The sequence below is a fragment of the Pleurodeles waltl genome, chromosome 9, assembly GCF_031143425.1.
Source record: "Pleurodeles waltl isolate 20211129_DDA chromosome 9, aPleWal1.hap1.20221129, whole genome shotgun sequence".
NCBI lineage: Eukaryota > Metazoa > Chordata > Amphibia > Caudata > Salamandridae > Pleurodeles > Pleurodeles waltl.
Window position 1 is genome coordinate 393,447,182 of NC_090448.1, and position 17,950 is coordinate 393,465,131.

Sequence of the window (17,950 nt, forward strand, 5' to 3'; positions counted from 1 at the left end):
TGTGGCATGCCACAACATCAAGGGAGATTAATTGAAATATTAGAAGAATCATATTAGCCATTACTAGTCTTGGAACCACAATAATGACTGCACTCATAATTCCATGCCAGCAATCTTATCATTCTTACTATCCTGGCCCTGCCAGCAAAGCAACTTCTGCAACGAAATTGAGTGCAAGGTATGGCAAAACCCAAAGGAAGGTGCACATGATTTTTTCGAAGGATTACTCTTTTCTACAGGACAGGACCCTGAGGGACAGAACCCTAAGACCTAAAGAAGAGGTACCACCTATAGTCCGTTCCGTCCCATGCTTGAGGATGGGAACACTATTTTCACAGGTATCTCTAAAATACACCAAGATCTGAGAAAGCTGCTTTTCATGCTGATGCCCTTCTTATCTCTGGAAGCAGAAGATCTCATTACAATACAAAACAAAGGGCAGCTCAATATCCCCTCATGCAGTTGGGCATACATATTGGGCTTACTAAGGGAGATTAATCCAAACAGTTTAGTTGCTTGATTAACATAATTTCAGTTAAGCATCCCTTACTGTTTACCATCTCATTATAGTGACTTCCCATTGCCGGCCGATGCATTTACAAGATGGGCTGCCCAGGGTCACAAATCTTTTCACTTCAAAATCAAAATACCACACTCATGACCAATAACAATTTGCTAGTTGGTCTAGTTCCTTCGCAGTATTATACTCTACTTTCTTAAAACCCTCTCTTTAACGCAAAAATCCACACTCACAACCGCCATCAATCATTCTTTGATGCTCTCAAATTTTAGAACTTAGGGGCAGATTTAAGAAAAGTGGCGCTGCATCCAGTGCTTGTGTACTTAAGATAAGGCGCACCATGCCGGTAGCAGGGGAACTAGAGTCAACATTTTTTATACTAGTTTGGCACTTTGCAGGATTAGCATTACAAATGTTGATTCTAATCCTGCAAAACTCATTGAGGCCCATTATAAATAATAGCGTGCCTCATTTTAACGCCTGCTCTGTGCAGGCATTAAAAATGCCACAAACAATGGCGCAAAGAAACCTTAGATTTCTTTGTGCCATTTCTTTGGTCCCCCCTAATGGGGGAGCACCCCACTTGCATACATTATGCCTGGCACTGGCATAGTGTGGTGTCAGGGATTACAAAGCAGCACAATGCATGTATTGCACCACTTTGCAAATCTGGCTCGGTGATTTTGGCCTCGTTGGACTACATAAGAATTTGAAAAACGACGCTATTGTGGAGCAAGGAGGCGTTAAGACCTCTTAAACCTGGACCCTAATGTGTCCCTCAGTCGGCACTATCTTCTCTATATCCATGTTCAAACCTCCAACTGTTTATTTTTTTCAGTAATTGTCACTTCCCATGTGACTCTTATCTGTGACGGGCATAAGCTTGAAAGATGATTCCAAAGCCTGAAGATCTTGGACTGATCCCTGCCAGAATCTAAAGCTATATAGGTAGCCATTGTGTGCTTATATCCAGGCCTCTTTTCAAAAAGCACATCATCTACTGCTAGATCAGGAGTCTCCAACATAGATGCAGGAGGGTCAATTTCTTTCCATATTTTCAGACTGACCAGTAAGATAAATGTACCTATAATAAATTGCAATGGAAATATATTTATATCATCAAGTTGTTAAGCTGAAAATCTGGTATGGATCTAGCCCTTGTAGCCCTACGTTAACCACTTCTGCTGTAGAGGATAAACGTCACAGCTTTTTTAATGATCCCGCATGGAGCTACTACTCCTGGTTCCCCTGCAACGTGTTTTTCTGAAATGTTTTCATTATTGTTCTCTGACCAATAATACTTGTGCTTCATTTTTTTTTATTTACAAAGAATATAACTTCAAATTGTGGTAGTTTGCCTATTCCCCACTTTATTTTTTGGCTTTCAATCACGTATTGATGTAATTCGTGACTTCTTTGTAAAGTGTCTATCACCTAATGGGTCCAGTAGGCGCTATGTAAAGACTGAAAGAGGAAATAAAGGGAAAAGTCCCATGAAATTACCAAATTAAGTTGGGAAAAAAGGTATCGTGGCGTTATCCTCCAAGTGGACAAAGGGGTTCTTTGGCTCCAGATTTATTACGTCATGAACCATTCTGAGGAAACGATATGTGAACAATGGTTCCAAAGCGAACAGACAAAAAAAAGTACTTGTTCGGTTAAAAAGAAAAGCCACAGCAGCAAATTCACATCATCTTGATCATATTGAGCTCTGAAGTATCAAAGTGATTGTGAACAAAAAGAAAACTTTCAGCCTCAAAATCATAGGTCAGGAAAATGAAATCAATTATTAATTAGAAATAATGCATGTACTTCTGCTTGCAGTCATCTCTGGAAAGTGTTCTTTGGTTTACCTGGAGAGGTCATCAAATCAGCAAGATTTAACCAAAAAACAACACACAGAGCCATAAGGTAGTTGAAAAGGTATTAATATTCTTGGCTTGGCCGGGCAATTGCATAGTTAGTTTTTACATGGACAACCGGCGACTTTAGTGCAATTCTGGCTTTATCATAAATACATTTACAAATATTTAGTTATATAAATAAAGTGATCTAAAAACAGAACATTGTCTATAAGCTCCTCCTCACAATCCTCTTGACAAAGGTAGAAGAAAGCTGGCAGCAGGCAAGGAGGAGAGCAGTGCAGTCCCTTTTTGGCACGAGGGCTGTGACAAGAGGCTAGTATCTGGAGAGTCGGCACATGTCGCATTGGCAGGACTTGGCGGTGAAGATTTCAATCTCCTCACGGCGCAAGGCGGTACAGTAGAGGCGGACTTTGATCTGAAAAAAAGGCAGAAATGGTCACTGAGAGAACATTGGACATTTTGAACGGTATGTGTCCACAGAAAATGCCATAGGTGGTAGTTGACTTCTATTTTCAGTGAATGTGCATACGTGGCACTTGGCAGCGCTGTGTGTTTTAAAGTCAGTAGAGCTGAATGAGTACAGTCCTCCAGCATCATGGGGCAGATTTATGGAAAGTGGCACTGCACAGAGTGCAGTGCCACTTTCCCTGCACCCCTCAGTGCCCCCCTACTGCCACCATGTGTGCATCGTATTTAAAATACGGTGCACCATGGCGCGGGGTACGGGGCAATAGTATCATTTTTCATGATGCTATTGATGTACTCTGCAGGAGTAGCGCCAAAATATTGCTCTGATCAGGCGTTAAAAGTGCCGTAAAAAATGACGCAAGGAAATCTCTTTGATTTCCTTGTGCCATTTTTTTGCCACCCCACTAATGGCGGAATGCCCCCTTTGCATATATTATGCCTCGTGCAGGCATAATGTAGTGCAAAGGGTTACAGCTAAGCAAATCATTCTCGATATGGGTGGCCTGGAAGACCTCTACAAATCACAGCTTGACAACTGCCTTCATTCCATAAACACATGGATTATAAGTAACCATCTAAAGATGATAACTGCAAAGACAGAGTTCATGACTGTGTAGAATGATAAAACAGCAACCTACAGACAGATGGCCCAAGCAACTCGAAGTGCCTCCACTGACATCAAGAATATTAAGAAGCCTAAAGAGAAACATGGTTTCAGATCTGCTCTTAATCCACATAGCAGCAAGGACACCAAGAGAATCTTTTACAAAATGAGAACACTGCAACACATCCTCCTCGATGAAGGATATGAACAAAATCTATAAGCTATCCTCGCAATCGTAATCTCCAACCTTGACTATACCGCCAACCTAACCTTAGTGCCCCACTTCTATTGTACACAAAATATAACTTAACCAAAATGGTGCATCTCCACCCAACAGACACACAACTCTAATACTACAATCACCCCACAGGGTGCCTGTACAAGCCATGTTCAAGGCACTCTGCATCGTCCAGAAAGCCTATCATGGAAAAGGTGCACTATATCTACAAGTTAAATTGAAGTAATAGAAATAAAATAGGACACTGCACCCCAAGCATGCTGCACCGATATTCATGCCACCTTTTTATAAGAAATCAATAAGAGGCGAGCTTTCTAAGGACAAGTAATTAACTCTGTAACTCACTTCCAGACATGATTTGAAAGATTAAGGAGCATTTTACACTTCAGAAAGAAGAGGATGGCTATTTTCACTACAACTACAACATCCCAGAACCCTGGGTTGGAAACAGGAATAATAATAGCTCCTTCCCTTCAAGTGTATTCTACAGTCTACAGTCCAGAGATGTAGAGCAGTCCAAACTGTACACAACGTCCTATGTCCAAGTAAGTCATAAACAGCTGCCCTAAGTGTATCCTGGATATTAAATAGTAATGTCAGTTCATAAACAAACCTCCTGGCCCACACTCATGGGCAGGTGACTATAATTCAAACAAGCTGCATAATAACTCCATTATTCTGCTTGAGTCTCTTATACTCACATAAAACAGAACCCATGGGTCATGTCCATCATCTAGTACTGCACCAGTCTGCAGCAATAAACCACCTATCACCAAGTGAACACGCCTGGAATAACTGAAGAGATCTGCCACACACTGCTGGCCAATGGAGCATTCTAATTTAATCCACCACTGCAGGTCCCAACTAGCTTACTACTATGATCACTTTTTGACAATGGCAATCATGTATAGGATGATAGTAAAATAACTCCATCCCAACAGATCTACCAATCATCTCTCCTTCCTGCCTAAACCTGCTCAGGACCATACATTTTAAACCCAGAATTTCAGAATGAAGAGCTCAGTGCAGTAATCAGTTTAGTGAACTATGTTCATAAAACATACCATAAAGAGACCTTCAGAACTGTGCAAAGTTGCCAGTTTGCTGAATGTCATAAACTGTGTGTCTGACTCTCACACTTCTGCAGATTGATGCATGGTTGTCAGCAATCTACAGGTCCAAAAATGAATACAAGTGTTTTGTAAATCACAGATCTTGGGTGCTAACAGTATGCTCCTTGAAGCAGAAGGGAATCATCTATAGAGACCAAACGCATACTGACCTTTTGCATTTTGCTGATTGTGCAGCACTGTGACACAGAGGTGATGTTGTGCTTGAAGCCGCTGGCCAAGAGCACAGAGTACTTGGATGGGAAAGCACTGGATTCGCAGTATCCTACACAGGCATGGACCACATGGGTTCCCCGACACGTGCCCTTGCGGTCACTCTTTATAGTCACGTTGAAGGCTGCCAGGAAGAAACAAGCAAGTAATAAAGATGGACGAAACACAAGAAAATATATATTTTTTTGCGCAGGGAGTTTTAAGGAATGCTCTTCTAGACAAAGAAACAATGAGCCATTGAGAACTCTGGTTGCCAGCGCCTTCATATATAATAATGCATGCAAGTGTAGAAGGCATAAAATGCTCTAAAAAAGGAAAGTACACACACTTAATATGCTATGATTTTACATCTTAAGACAAATATGACCTTCTAGTCCTCACCAAGTCATGAAGGTGGGTATATCTAACTTATTTAACAAATAACACACACTTTGCACTTTGTGATAATTTAATAACCAATGAATGTATGTGTCATTTAGAAGACGATTGTAAAAAAAAAAAAAGGCTCCTTTTGAGTGTATCATTGCAAAACCAGTGTTGAAGGTATGATAGGTGGAAACAAATTACATTTAATGAAGACCTCAATCATGTTCTTCTTCGGCCAGCAATAGTGGAAGCGCCAGCCACCCTCTCCAGCCAATCAGCCTCAACCATAATAAGGTGAAATAACCTCTGGAGACTGAGAAGGCACTTCAGTACCAGTTCCATTCTTGCCTACAGTCTACAGTGTCCATTTACCACGAGTAAGTGATTTAGACATTTTGTAAAATGAAAAGAAGAATCTGAAGAACTGGGCTGACAGTACCCATTCATCTGCTTTATGACACCTGAAACAAATTTAATTTACTGGATTCCATGGGATGGAGTTCAGCTAACAAACAAGTGAAAGGCTCTCTTGTGCCAGACAAAGGTTCCAATACTACGCCAATTTCCAGAAAGTAGCACCAAAATGCAGGAGAACTTGCATTTCTCCAAGAAACATCAAGACTGTTTTTGCCCACGTTACTGACCTGCTAAGTATTAGTATTGCAGTAGCGTCTGCTGAAGCTGTCCTAAAAAGTACCTCCATGCAAAGGCAACCCTGATAAACGACTTGCATAATTTTGGCAATGGCCATCCTGGCTGCAAGACCATGTAGTGATCACAGATAAAGAGGATGGGGGCCAATGTATGCTCTCTTTCACAAAGGGTGCATGAACAGGGTCTGCAATATCCTGGGCACCAGGATAAATAGTAGCCCCCTTTAAGATACCTACCCTGCAGGAATGAATCCAGTTGACTTCAGCCTCGACCATACCATCCCAGTAGTAGACTAATGGTCATCAGAAGACAAATAACCGATGACCAGCTTCCGTTGTAACTCATCAACATACTATTATGGACCTCTACTGAGGGACATAGGGGGTCTTTAAATGCTCTCAGAAATGTGCTCAGCTTATCGAGAAGTAAGTTAACAACCAGTATAACCCTCAGCCCAACGGCTATAATGCAATTAGAAATGTTTTCTCCATTAAAGGTGGAAATTACTAAAATCAACAGAGATAAGCTGAAAGAGAAACATTGGAATGTTGAGCAAGAGGTCCTACAGGATTGTTATTCATTCTCTGCCACTCTGTCATGTTCACTGCTCTCACCGTTCACATGTTTCCGGAAAAAACATGATATTCATTTTCAATCTTTCCTGAATAAACAACTATATGTTTGGAAAAGATGTCATGGCATTTTGTATACCGGTTGTATTTTAGGTAAAGACCTGGAATTTTGAGATACAGGGAGCCAGGAGTAGACCTGAGGAAAGAAACCCAAGCGGAAGCAGGTAGACGAGGGTGTAGGGGAGCAGGGAGAAAAAACAAAGGGGACAACTATAGGTGCCAGTGATAAAACATACAGAGGCGACAAAGCAGGGGTGAATAAACACAAGCATTGCAGAATGTGAGTGAACGCGCTTAAGAGCGAGCTGGGGAAAAATGAAGGGCAGAGATGGATCAGGGCGTGGGCGACGCAGTTTGAGCCTGGGTGATAGGGGGCAAGCAGCCGAGTGCCATGAACAATGGACTGGAAGAAGTTCAGGATTGGGCAAAGCTACCAAGGGAAATGGGGGCTGCGAAATGAAATAGTAGAAGCAGAGAATGACAGGTGAAGGGCAGTAATTAATGAGTAAATAAATAAGTGCACATGCCTAAGATGTTTCTTAGGAGCCTGCCAGCAGCACTGACAGATGCTAGCGTTGCCGAATTTCAAGGCTGCCTATTCTTAACTCCACCTTATGCCTCTTTCTTCCACTACCCAGACTTCCTTTGACTTCATCTCACTTTTTCAATTCCGTCTCCATCCAGGCTTTCTTTCTTTGTCACTGATTTCCTGTTTTGATTTTTGTCCCTTTTTACCCCCTTTCTGCCTTTCTCTCTCTTGCTCTGTATAAATGTCTTAGAATTAAAAATGTATTTATTTATGCTGCAGTTTCATAGCGCAGACTAGACCTAAATGGGTGACAGGGGGTTTTATATGAAACAGGGACAACACATCAGCATGTTAGGCTTGTTAAATTACATTTCTTCCTGGTGACTGGTTTCAGGTTACAATCAAGAAAGGGTGCGCAGTACATAATTCACGTTCCGGGGTCAAAAGTAGGCTAAAAGCTGTATGATGAAAAAAAGCCATGGTTTAAAAAAATACCTAGGCCCCAGTTAAAAAAAATAAAGCCTGTGCCTACAATCTGCAACCGACAGGTTACAAATTAAGCACTGGGAAAGTGTCTTCAGGAAAGAGACTTGATGGAGGCTCACCTTTGCAAAAGAGGGCTACAAGGTCTCCCAGTGCAAACTAAATGACGGCAGGCCGGGGGACGTCGAAACGGGTTTGGCACTCTTAAATAGAAACAGGAGCACAAGCCTTAAAATACACCCATCACAGCAATTCCCTTCTCGGACGTCTCACCATTCGTACTCCGTTATGGTTCTGCAGCCAGTTCGCCTTGGTAAGCATTCTAAAGCTACACAAAATGAAAAAACATAACATTCAGCCACACTTACGGTGCAGGTGGCAACCTGGTCCAATGTTTTCGTATGTCCACGATTCAGAAGCCACCAGAAACAGACCAAGGAGCACAGCATAAACGGAGGCCATGTTGTGATCTGGAAAACAAAGTGGCTGGCTGTCAGAACTAACTTACTTGGTGTGCGAGAAATTTCTGACAAGATGAACAATACATGCCTATTATACAGGTACAATTATCTTGCGGTCAAATTTTGTTCTGTGCGTAAACAGATATTTTGGATAAATGACAACAAAGCTGCCTTATGCCCTTACCTGATCAGACGGTCTTAAATATCCCCCTTGTATTAAGTTTGAATTGATAGTGTAGCTGTCTGCAATATCCATTTTTTATCTATTCTTCAAAAAATTCAGAGTAGACTTTGGCTCCTCCAAGAGGAGTATTCTCTCCCACTTCATGTTTTGACTCTTTGTTGTATCATGCGTCTGCAATGCACAAGAAGTATTTTACAACTCACAAGTGCACAGATCTGTCACACATTAAATCCTTCATGTCAAAGATTAGTTACATTTGCGCCTAAGGGGGTTAGAGGGAACCTTCGACCAATAGGGTGAATCTCCTAGTAAAAATCCACATCAAAAGTGACACCCAATGGGAAATCTGACTAATTAGACAAGTGATCGATGCGTAGTGTAACAGTGTATGGAGAAGTTCTCTTTTTAAAGGATGGATACTCTCAGCCACTGTATGGTGGCATGCTTCATCAGAGGGTACCGTCTCATGCTGGTGACAATTGCCACCAGCGTAGGCTACAACCCTACAAACCAAGGGAGAACTTTGGTGTTTCCTGTGGTAATCTACCAATGGTGAAAATGTGTGATGAGGGCAGCCTAAATCAAAAGTGTTAGAGATGTGGGTGCCTGAAGGCTACAAGCCCACTGTAAAACTGTTTGGCAACTGGTCTCCCCTCTCTCTGTCCCCGGTGCCAACCCGCCTACCTGAACAAAGGAGCAGCCGCTGCTGTATGTGTCCAACATTTGCCGTTCAAAGGCGGCTTAACCTTTGAAGCTTACATTTTGGTCTCACACCCTGTGTGACTTCACGCCAGAGAAGCTGACACCTTTTCAAAAGGCAGGCCTATTTTGTTCTAACTCCTGGGAGTCTTTCACCTCTTCCTACAAGGGCAGAAGGGTTTCTTGTGGCCAGCATTAGGAATGGCCATTGGAAGACTTGGGAAACAGAGTGGCAACTTTCTAAGGTTGCCTTATACTCAAATGTTACATTAAATTCGACTTGAACATCAAGTTTGGTTTCATGTAATGATTATTTTGTTACCTTATAGTACCAGCTTTAGTAGTCCCCTCCAAGAGTTAGCTCAACTGAGTTGCCTATAATTCTGCACTCGCCAATGGGGCTTCTAGCCCTTCCACTCTAAGAACAATTTGGCGGCTTTACTATTAGGACATATAAAAACATAAGTCCTACTTTTTAATATACAGCACCCTGCCTTAGACTCGATAGGTCTGCTGTAGGGGTGACATATATTAGAAAGGGAGGCTTGGGCTTTGCCATTAGTTTAAATGGCAAAGTCAAGTTATTAGTTTAACACTGCTTTGCCAGTCTGCAGTCGCAGGCCAGGTGACATGTTTTCATGCTGTCACATCCAGGGTGGCATAATAAATGCTGAAGCCCTGGTAGGACACTTTAACTTACCAGGCCAGGGTACCCCTAGCACCATAAACTAGGGACTTGTAAGTAAGGTTATGCCAACTGAGTATACGCCAATCCAAGCTTACACTTTTAAGGGTTAGAGCACTGGCAATGAGGTGGTTAGCAGGCCTTGGTCCACTCTGAGAGTTGAAAAACCAGCAGCATCGGTCCAAAACTTTATCAGTGATCAAACAAAAACAGCCATTTCCTTAAAGACATGGTGTGATTAGTCCAGGAAGTTATTGCCTAAAGTTTTAAAGAGTTTGGAGGGCTGCTCTTCTGAGTCGAGACTTTCCTTGCCACCAGGAGGCACTGCTCAAAAAAATCCTTATCACATCTGCAAAACTGCCCTTTAGATAACAAATTGTGAAAGAAGAGGAGCAGGAAACAAAACCTGATTTACAGAGCTGTTAGTGCTAACATAGAACGAAAAGGAATTAGCTGCAGCAATGTGTGGTGACACGGGATGATTGTGGCCCGGACTAGCCAGTGCTTAATTTGTGCTTATTGTCTCCGGTGCTGAGCACCGGCACTTATTTTTGCAGGCCGGGGCTTATTCGCCTGCCTCAAGCATTTGCTGCGAGCAGAAGACACATATGGGAAAAATGGCTGAAGGGAAAAAAGAAAAAGCGTCACAAAGAGAGAAAGTAGAAAGCTGCAAGAGTGAGCTGAAGGGGCAGGGAGTGGCCTTTAAATGGATTGAGGAGGCCCGAGATGGCTTCAGGATTACGCTTCCTGAGTATTCCGTGTTCACACACTTAATTGCACCAGCCCCGTGTTTGAGGAGGGCTTTGAGCACCGGCACCTTTTTATTTACAAATTAAGCACTGGGACTAGCGTATGCATATACTGGTTCATCTCCTGCATGAGCCTAGGCGGGGAGCAAGGAGTGCCATACACAGCAATAACAGGGCACAAGAGTGGAGATGGAAATAATTGGAGAGGATGTACAAAAGAATGGGAGGCAGGTCCTCAATGATAGTGTTCCTTAAAGGGGGGCTCTTTAACTCCATTAAGAATTACAGACATTTGCCTTATCTATGGAGGGATGTAACTGAAGATCTGCGGTGCATTTGGACGGAAGGTTTGGCTCCTGGTTTTCCATTCTGTGCACCTCTTGGTTCGAGCTTGGCTAGATTTTTTTTTCAGTGCGCTTACTTTTAGCACCTCCCTGCCGTATCCGCCATGATTCTAGGGACACAGTTCGTGACTAATCATGCACGCGTCTCAGATTAACTCCCAGTGTAAAACATTGGATGCACGATTGGGTTTAATGCACCTGTGCAAACACTGCTTTTGATTTGTCTTCTACTTTGAGGCGGCAGGTGAGAACTAAGTAAAAGACAAGCATGTGTCTCTGTTTTTCATAGATCACTTGTGCTTTCACGGCGCTGTAAAACAGTAGGGTTTCCCTTACCCACCTCAAACGCACTAAAAGAACCTCCAAAGGATGAGAGGCTTTGACGTAGAGCCAGAATTCAAGCCTGTGACCTGGAGGTTGCAGAAGCTGCAGGAGTTGCATTAACCCACTGGCCTAACTTAAAGCCTTTGCGAAGGCACCTAAGAACCTCCCACCAGGGGAGTTTATTGGATTCAGTGCTTTGCCATCTGGATATGCACATTCCTCCCCTGCTCTCGTTTCATCCACAGTGGATAGATGGAGAGGCCACAAAAAAAAAAAATATATATATATATAGTGCTCCTCCTGTATCCACAGCAATTTCCCACAGGGAATATACCGACCACTTACCTTTTTATACCACGAACCCTGCGATTCACTCAGAAGCACAAACAGTTTGGTGTTAAGACACTTAACGCTGCAAATGACAAGTGAAATCCAACATTACCTTTTCGACTTGGAGTCCCTGCTCCCAACTCCCACGCAAATAAAGCATTTAATAGGGGTTGTAACACCCCAAACACTAGTCCCCATAGAGCTACAACCCTAGAGTGCTCTACTCAGATGTACAGTGTCAAAACCATGTAAGACTTATCATCTTGCCAAAGGATGGTTTCATTACTCAAACCACCAAGGGCTTTAGCGCTTTCCTAAAAGCGAGCAGCACTTGGAGGTCTCTCAGATCTACTGGCAGACCTGCTCGCAATTACTGCAAGGATTTGTCGCTCTTAGAAGTCTCAACAAATATACTGTCCTGCCTTACACTCTGATTTGGCAATATCAATTCTACCTTTGTTTAATTTAGCCAAAGATAGTACAGTAGATTTGAGATTCTGTACAGAGGAGATCCTTTGGCCTTTGAGGCAAGGGTCAATACTGTCTCCTTCGTGACGAACGTCAAACTCCCCATGCAGCCTAAGGCATTTATGTAAGTGGACTTTCATCTTCCTTTTCATAAGGTTAGGGACAGAGGGCATGTTTCCTGCTTTATATTTTGGATCACTTCTCAATGCATCTCGAAGCCAAGAGCAAGTCAAGGACTTTGGGTTAGTCATCTCTAAAACTTATTGAGAATAGATTTTTATGTGGCAGCTTTGATGCTAACCCCTAATAAAAACTGTCAGCAACAGAGATATTTGGACTCAGGTCAAGGCTGTTCATAAGACAGACTAAAATCACTATTACCCTTTTTTCGTAAATCAGCAGTTTGTGTAAGGCTTTTCCTACTTTCTTTTTTGCATGACACAGACTACTCTATAAACGTAGTTATTCTCACACATTTTGGGTACACCTTATGGTTATGTGTACAATGTTAAGCACATCTCTAAGCCTCCCTCACCTCGACCTACACCTCCCATGTGGTCCTAATTATATATAAAAATACACACACATAATGCACGACACTTGTAATTGGTCCTGGCCCTCGTGACCAATTACACCAAGGGATCTTCAGCGGCTCACGCCAACTTCAAAGGCTTCCCCATCTTCTCAGCATAACAAGACAGCTGTATTGAACATTGGCATCAGCACACTTGTTTCTCCTGAACCAGCTTGTCACTCGTACCTCTCTTTCTCCTCACATTCAAAGCGCTACTCGGTAGATGTGCAGAAGCACTTTACAAAAACCCTAAATAAACATTCCAATACACCGTTGATGCTGAAATCACAGGCTATAGGCTGATTGGAACATAGGTTCTAAATCGTAAGAGTAAACCCGATTACTGGGACATATCCAGGGGCACTGGAATTATGCAGCAGAGGAGGACCATTATGCGGCAGGATTGATTAAATTATGTGGCAGCAAAAGGCAAATTATGTGGAATAATGCTGCATATTTTGTGATAATATAACTTCATTGTTTTGTCGTTTTTACACCTGATAATAGTGTCTGAGAAAAGAGCTCACCTTAATTCATACCAATTTAATACCCAATACAGCAATAAGCAACTGAAAGATGACCAGCCAACCTTTGCAAAAAGCCTTCCGGTGTACCGGAAAACGAGTCGCCATTTATTATTTAACTTTTGAACTGTTTGGGCTAGAAACATTTTTTTTTAATCTGCAGATTATGCTGCGATAATGGATTATGTGGCAAATGCAGAAAATCCATAACTATGTGAAAATTGCTGCGGATGCAGAATCGTTTAATTCCACAGGCCCTGACAAGTCTGACCTCTGAGTCATGAAGAATCTTCATTAAGTTTCAATGTGCTTCCAATCCCCAGAACTCTGGGATTGAAACAACAGTGCCCTGAGAAGATCCATATCATTCAACTCAAAGAGCTTCCGGGCAACTCAGTACATTATTCTTCGTATTTCTATAGAGCCCAAACACACCTGGGGGCGTATTTATGAGTGGTTTGGACCATGCTTGCACCAAGCAATGTGGTAAATGCTTGGTGCAAATCACAAAATCATATTTTTGAAACCACGCAAAGCCACTTTGCGTGGCTTTGAATGGCTTCAAAGATATGGAGTAAAGCAAGGCAGCACAAATCGCTGTGTTTCCTTACTCTGTGCAAGGGAGGTGTTCCATGGGTGTTGAATGGGTGTTCCCAGGCAACTCTCACGGTTTTTGACACATTGTCAGAATTACCAAACCTGGTAAACCTGAGAATGCGCCAAAAAGATATGCCTCCCCAGGAGAGGCGTAATGAGGGGAAATATCTTTATTTCTCCGCCTTTTTTCCCCTTTTCTACGTGAGCTGCATTCTGCAGCAGACACAGAATGAGGAAAAGCCTCTCAGGATTGTTTTTGTGGGGAAGGGAACCCCTTCCTGCACAGAAACAATCCTGCTTCAACGCAAGCACCCTTGCACCATGGTGAAAGCGTGCCCCCGTTGGAGCTAGGCTGCCAAAAGGGCACCAGCGCAGGGGGAGAGGACAGGAATGCACAGTAATGGATAAATACTGTGTGTTCCTTCCCTTTTCCTGTGGTAAAGGGCAGCAAGGTGACTTGCTGTGCTGCTCTATGCCACAAAAGTCTTAAATATGGGCCCTTGGGGCTAGACACATGGAAGTAAGTATTAAAGAAATATATGGGTATTTAGTGTTAAGGAACGTGCCTGGCTAGGATAGATTCAGGGCTAGTAAAGAATGGGCACTAGGCACCCAATGAGTTTTATTTTGTAGAATACAAACCTGGCATCTTATTTTACATGATACAGTACAGAGAGGGCACATTAACACCCTAGGCTAATTTATTATAGTTCTCTGAGATGATGATGATGATTATTATTATTATTATTATTATTAGTTACACTTATAAATCACTACTTTCACCTTAAAGGTCTCTTGGCGTTAAATCAAACTTGTCAGAAACTTTAAAAAACTGCCAGGGTAAACATCCCTTAGACCCATATGCAACATGTACCTAAGGGATGGTTCCCTTAGACACAAATACGATGTGCCTAAGGATTTTTTCCCTTAAACACATAAATAATAAACTAGGCTAAGGATCACTGCAGCATGTTCATTGACCACATTGTGTATTATACCTTGAGACCTGATGGATGTACAAGCACCTTAAACCCCACACCAGCTTCAAAACTATCTCGAAATGCAATTTTTTGGCGACCATTAAAATTTTCCAGAACTAATTTACTGTCTCTCTTTCCCTTGATTTTCTAGGGCAGTTTTTGGAAAAACAGTGCATAGGTATAATGTAGGTGCAAATCACATATTTACTATCAAGGGCTTTTGCATATCATGAAACCTGCTCCTTTCTGTTTCCCTCCTTACTCGGACCCTCCCAAGAACAATATTTGAGGATCCCAGAATACATATTTTCATTTTCCAACTCTGGACAGGCATCAGGATTTCTATAGCACTAGTGCACCAAAAAGGGTGTCTTGGTGCTCCAAGATTGACAAAGGCCAAGGAGTCGTCCTCTCTAGAGAGACACTTGGAGATTCCAAGTCTATGGCGTTTGCTAAATTTCAAGTGAGTTGAGGCAGAAGGTTTCTCTATAGAAAGCGTTAACCTGAATCAGAAACAGAGAGAAACAAGAAGGGGCCGATTCCCAAACGCATTTATGCCACAGGAAGCAGATCTACAGAAGTGATCTTTTCCATACTCCTACACACCTTTACTGATTGGCCTCTAACTGGCCAATTCCCTATTAGTAAAAGTGCACAGAAGGCAAAGTCCTGTCTATCTGTACTAATTGTATATGGATATTCTGTTAATATTTCCAGTTTATTTTGCTTTTGTCTATATTGTGTAAATTCATAAAGGCATGAAAGAATGTGTAACATAGGTGGACGAGCCTGGCTTGAGCAAGATGCCCACCTCTGGCTCGGCCTGAGGTGTTCTGATACTCTCAAGCCAAAAATGAGCCGCTTGAAGAACCATTAGCTTCAGCCCCCCACGCATCCCTTCTCCTGCACTTTGAGATCATTCTCCAAGCTCCCGCCAAGGTGCAGCAGACGAAGGGCTACAGTCAGCACTGTTGACGATGTACACGTTCAAAACCAGAATGCCTAAAATCTTGTGGTGCTGGTCAGTCTGCTGCACCCGGGGGAGGGGAGGGGGGAGAGTTGGAAAATGTGATAATGCAGGACAGGGATTCAGGGGAGGCAGAAAGAAAGGACTTCGGGCCATATGTACGAACACATTTTCCCATTGACACAGAATGGGAAAAACCCTTTGCTACATCTGGCCCTTCATGACTTGTGTAGGTCGAGGTCGCTGACTGGAGGTATTTGCATTGAACGAAGATGGAGGAACACAGAAAGGGGGAACAATCACTAGACAGGAGAGAGTGATAATACGAGGAGAGTATTCTCGTGATTTTTCTGCCAGCTCGGCTCGTGTTATGGCTCTTTAGACCCAAGATGGGCCCCTAACTCGGCACTGGCTCAGCCCTTCCCGTGAATTCTGTAGCTTGCCTACTTCCAATGTGTAAACTTCAAAATGCCTTTGCCAATAGGCCCGACAAATTAATGAAAGTCATACAACCATGAGGAGACATTCTTCAGCAGTTAAAAACACAGAAGGGCTTCTCTGCGCATTACTTCATGAACAGAGAATTCCCCAAGCTCAGACAGAAGAGCTTTTTCCACGATGTCTCCTACTTGATGGCTGACACGTGATAATTCCGTGTACTCCACCCGCCTCTTTGTTCATTTCGGTCAGTTATACTCGTTTCTTTTAACTTCTGTTTATTTTCTGCTGACTTAAATATGTGTTTGTAGACAAGCCAAAATTGGACACGTCTAGCGAAGCCCTTGTTTGATGCTGGCTGACGCTCAGTGACACTCAGACCCAGATTTACACTTTTTTAGCGCCGCATTTGCGCCACTTTTTGATGCAAAAACGGCGTAAACTTACAGAATATAAATGTATTTTGGAAGTTTGCGCCGTTTTTGCGTCAAAAAGTCGCGCAAATTCGGTGCTAAAAAAGTACAAATATGGGCCTCAGTGCTTCTAGACAGACTATTCAATGGCACGTGCTGGGCTGGTTCATGACGTGTACACACCTGCGAGGGGCATTTCTGTGATGTTCCCAGCCAGTCTTACCTGGTTTAGGACATTGAACAGTGCGAATTTCTAGATATTAATGTCCGGGCTTACACCGTGGAATAGCTCGTTTCGCGGCTGGGAATAACGGCGCCCTCTCTCTAGCGATGATAATATCCCAAAGCCTAATCACAAGTGTCCGGTGCTCAAGGAGGGAGCAAGAGCCACCTTGTCTCCCTAAAGTACAGAAGCCTCCACAGTTTTACAGGATCTCCGAGCACTCAAAGGTAAGTCCACACTGTGTGCGTGGTGTTTGTTTATACTTTATTCTCATCCGATCAAATCTCCACTGTCCACGCCAACATGCTGCCTTTGTCTCGGCGACTTCTTCAGGGCTGTATCGATCTCTTTAAATCAGATCGTTGTATTCCATTGTGTGTCTCCTGGGTGCACGTCTCCTACTCTAGTCAGCCCTGAAGAAGTCGCTGAGACAAGGGCAGCACGTTGGCATGGGCAGTGGAGATTTGATCGGACGAGATTAACTATTAATAAATACCAAGCACACAGTGTGGACTTTGAGTGCTCGGAGATCCCGTAAAACTGTGCTTGTTTCTAAGCGCTAAGTGTTTTCGAAGATATGCCAAGTGTTGGACGGTGCTGCGAATAAAGACATATGCCCAGGATTACGGTCTACACTCAATGGATGGAGTCAAAATTTGACAATTGGCAAAAACAAATGGACCGAGGTTTGACCTCTGCTGGCCTGAAAGCAACGCTCAGTCACAATTTAGCCCCCCTCCGACTGGAATGTCTTCTCACACAAACCTTGGGGTCTCACACGTTTATAATTACTATTGAGCGTGTGTCTGAAATAAACCGAGTAATTTATGTATTGATTACTTTTTATTTCAACACAATTCAGCATTAAAAGTCCCTTCATGAGCACACCCCACAGCCCTCTAACACTGTGCACGTGGCACAGACTTTCATCAGCTGGTGCTTACCGATGTGGGCTTCCCTGTCCTCCGCTGACTGGCAGCACGCAGCTGGGTATTTAGGCAGCTCGCTGGGTAGGTGCGTGGTGGCTTCGCAGCTTAGCATCCCCTGGAAGGACTCCTGCTCCGCAGGTGCTATTTGTAGCAGGAGGGATGAAGGGGAATGGAGGGTGGCTGGGGTGTAGGACTGCCCGAACACACCCATCCTCGGCTGGCTGCCAGGGCCCGCCCCTGAAGGTGTGTCAGTCAGAGGCTGGTGTCCAGAACCGGGTCCTAGCAGACCCCCTCTCCCCCCCCCCCCCCCCCCCCCCTGCTGCCTCAGCACACCTGAGGGCACCTTCTTCGCTGTGCGT

At 43.3% G+C, this 17,950-nt stretch overlaps 1 protein-coding gene across 1 annotated transcript; it reads right to left on the reverse strand.

The window, feature by feature from the left end:
• Positions 1-2,441: 2,441 nt before the first annotated feature.
• Positions 2,442-17,736, reverse strand: GPHA2 (glycoprotein hormone subunit alpha 2). The gene is made up of 4 exons (XM_069205968.1): positions 17,607-17,736; positions 8,071-8,172; positions 4,978-5,162; positions 2,442-2,800 (listed from the first exon to the last, which is right to left on the reverse strand). The coding sequence occupies exons 1-4, from the start codon at positions 17,701-17,703 to the stop codon at positions 2,699-2,701; spliced, it is 486 nt and encodes a 161-aa protein (XP_069062069.1). The 5' UTR covers positions 17,704-17,736; the 3' UTR covers positions 2,442-2,698.
• Positions 17,737-17,950: the final 214 nt, after the last annotated feature.

What these genes read in the sequence shown, in the direction of transcription:
- GPHA2 (XM_069205968.1), bottom strand. Translation starts at nt 17,703, where the DNA reads ATGCTAAGCTGCGAAGCCACCACGCACCTACCCAGCGAGCTGCCTAAA. An exon ending in GGACAGGGAAGCCCACATCG is followed by an intron (nt 8,173 to 17,606) that starts GTAAGCACCAGC and finishes TTTGTTTTCCAG; the next exon opens with ATCACAACATGGCCTCCGTT. An exon ending in ACCAGGTTGCCACCTGCACC is followed by an intron (nt 5,163 to 8,070) that starts GTAAGTGTGGCT and finishes TCTTCCTGGCAG; the next exon opens with CCTTCAACGTGACTATAAAG.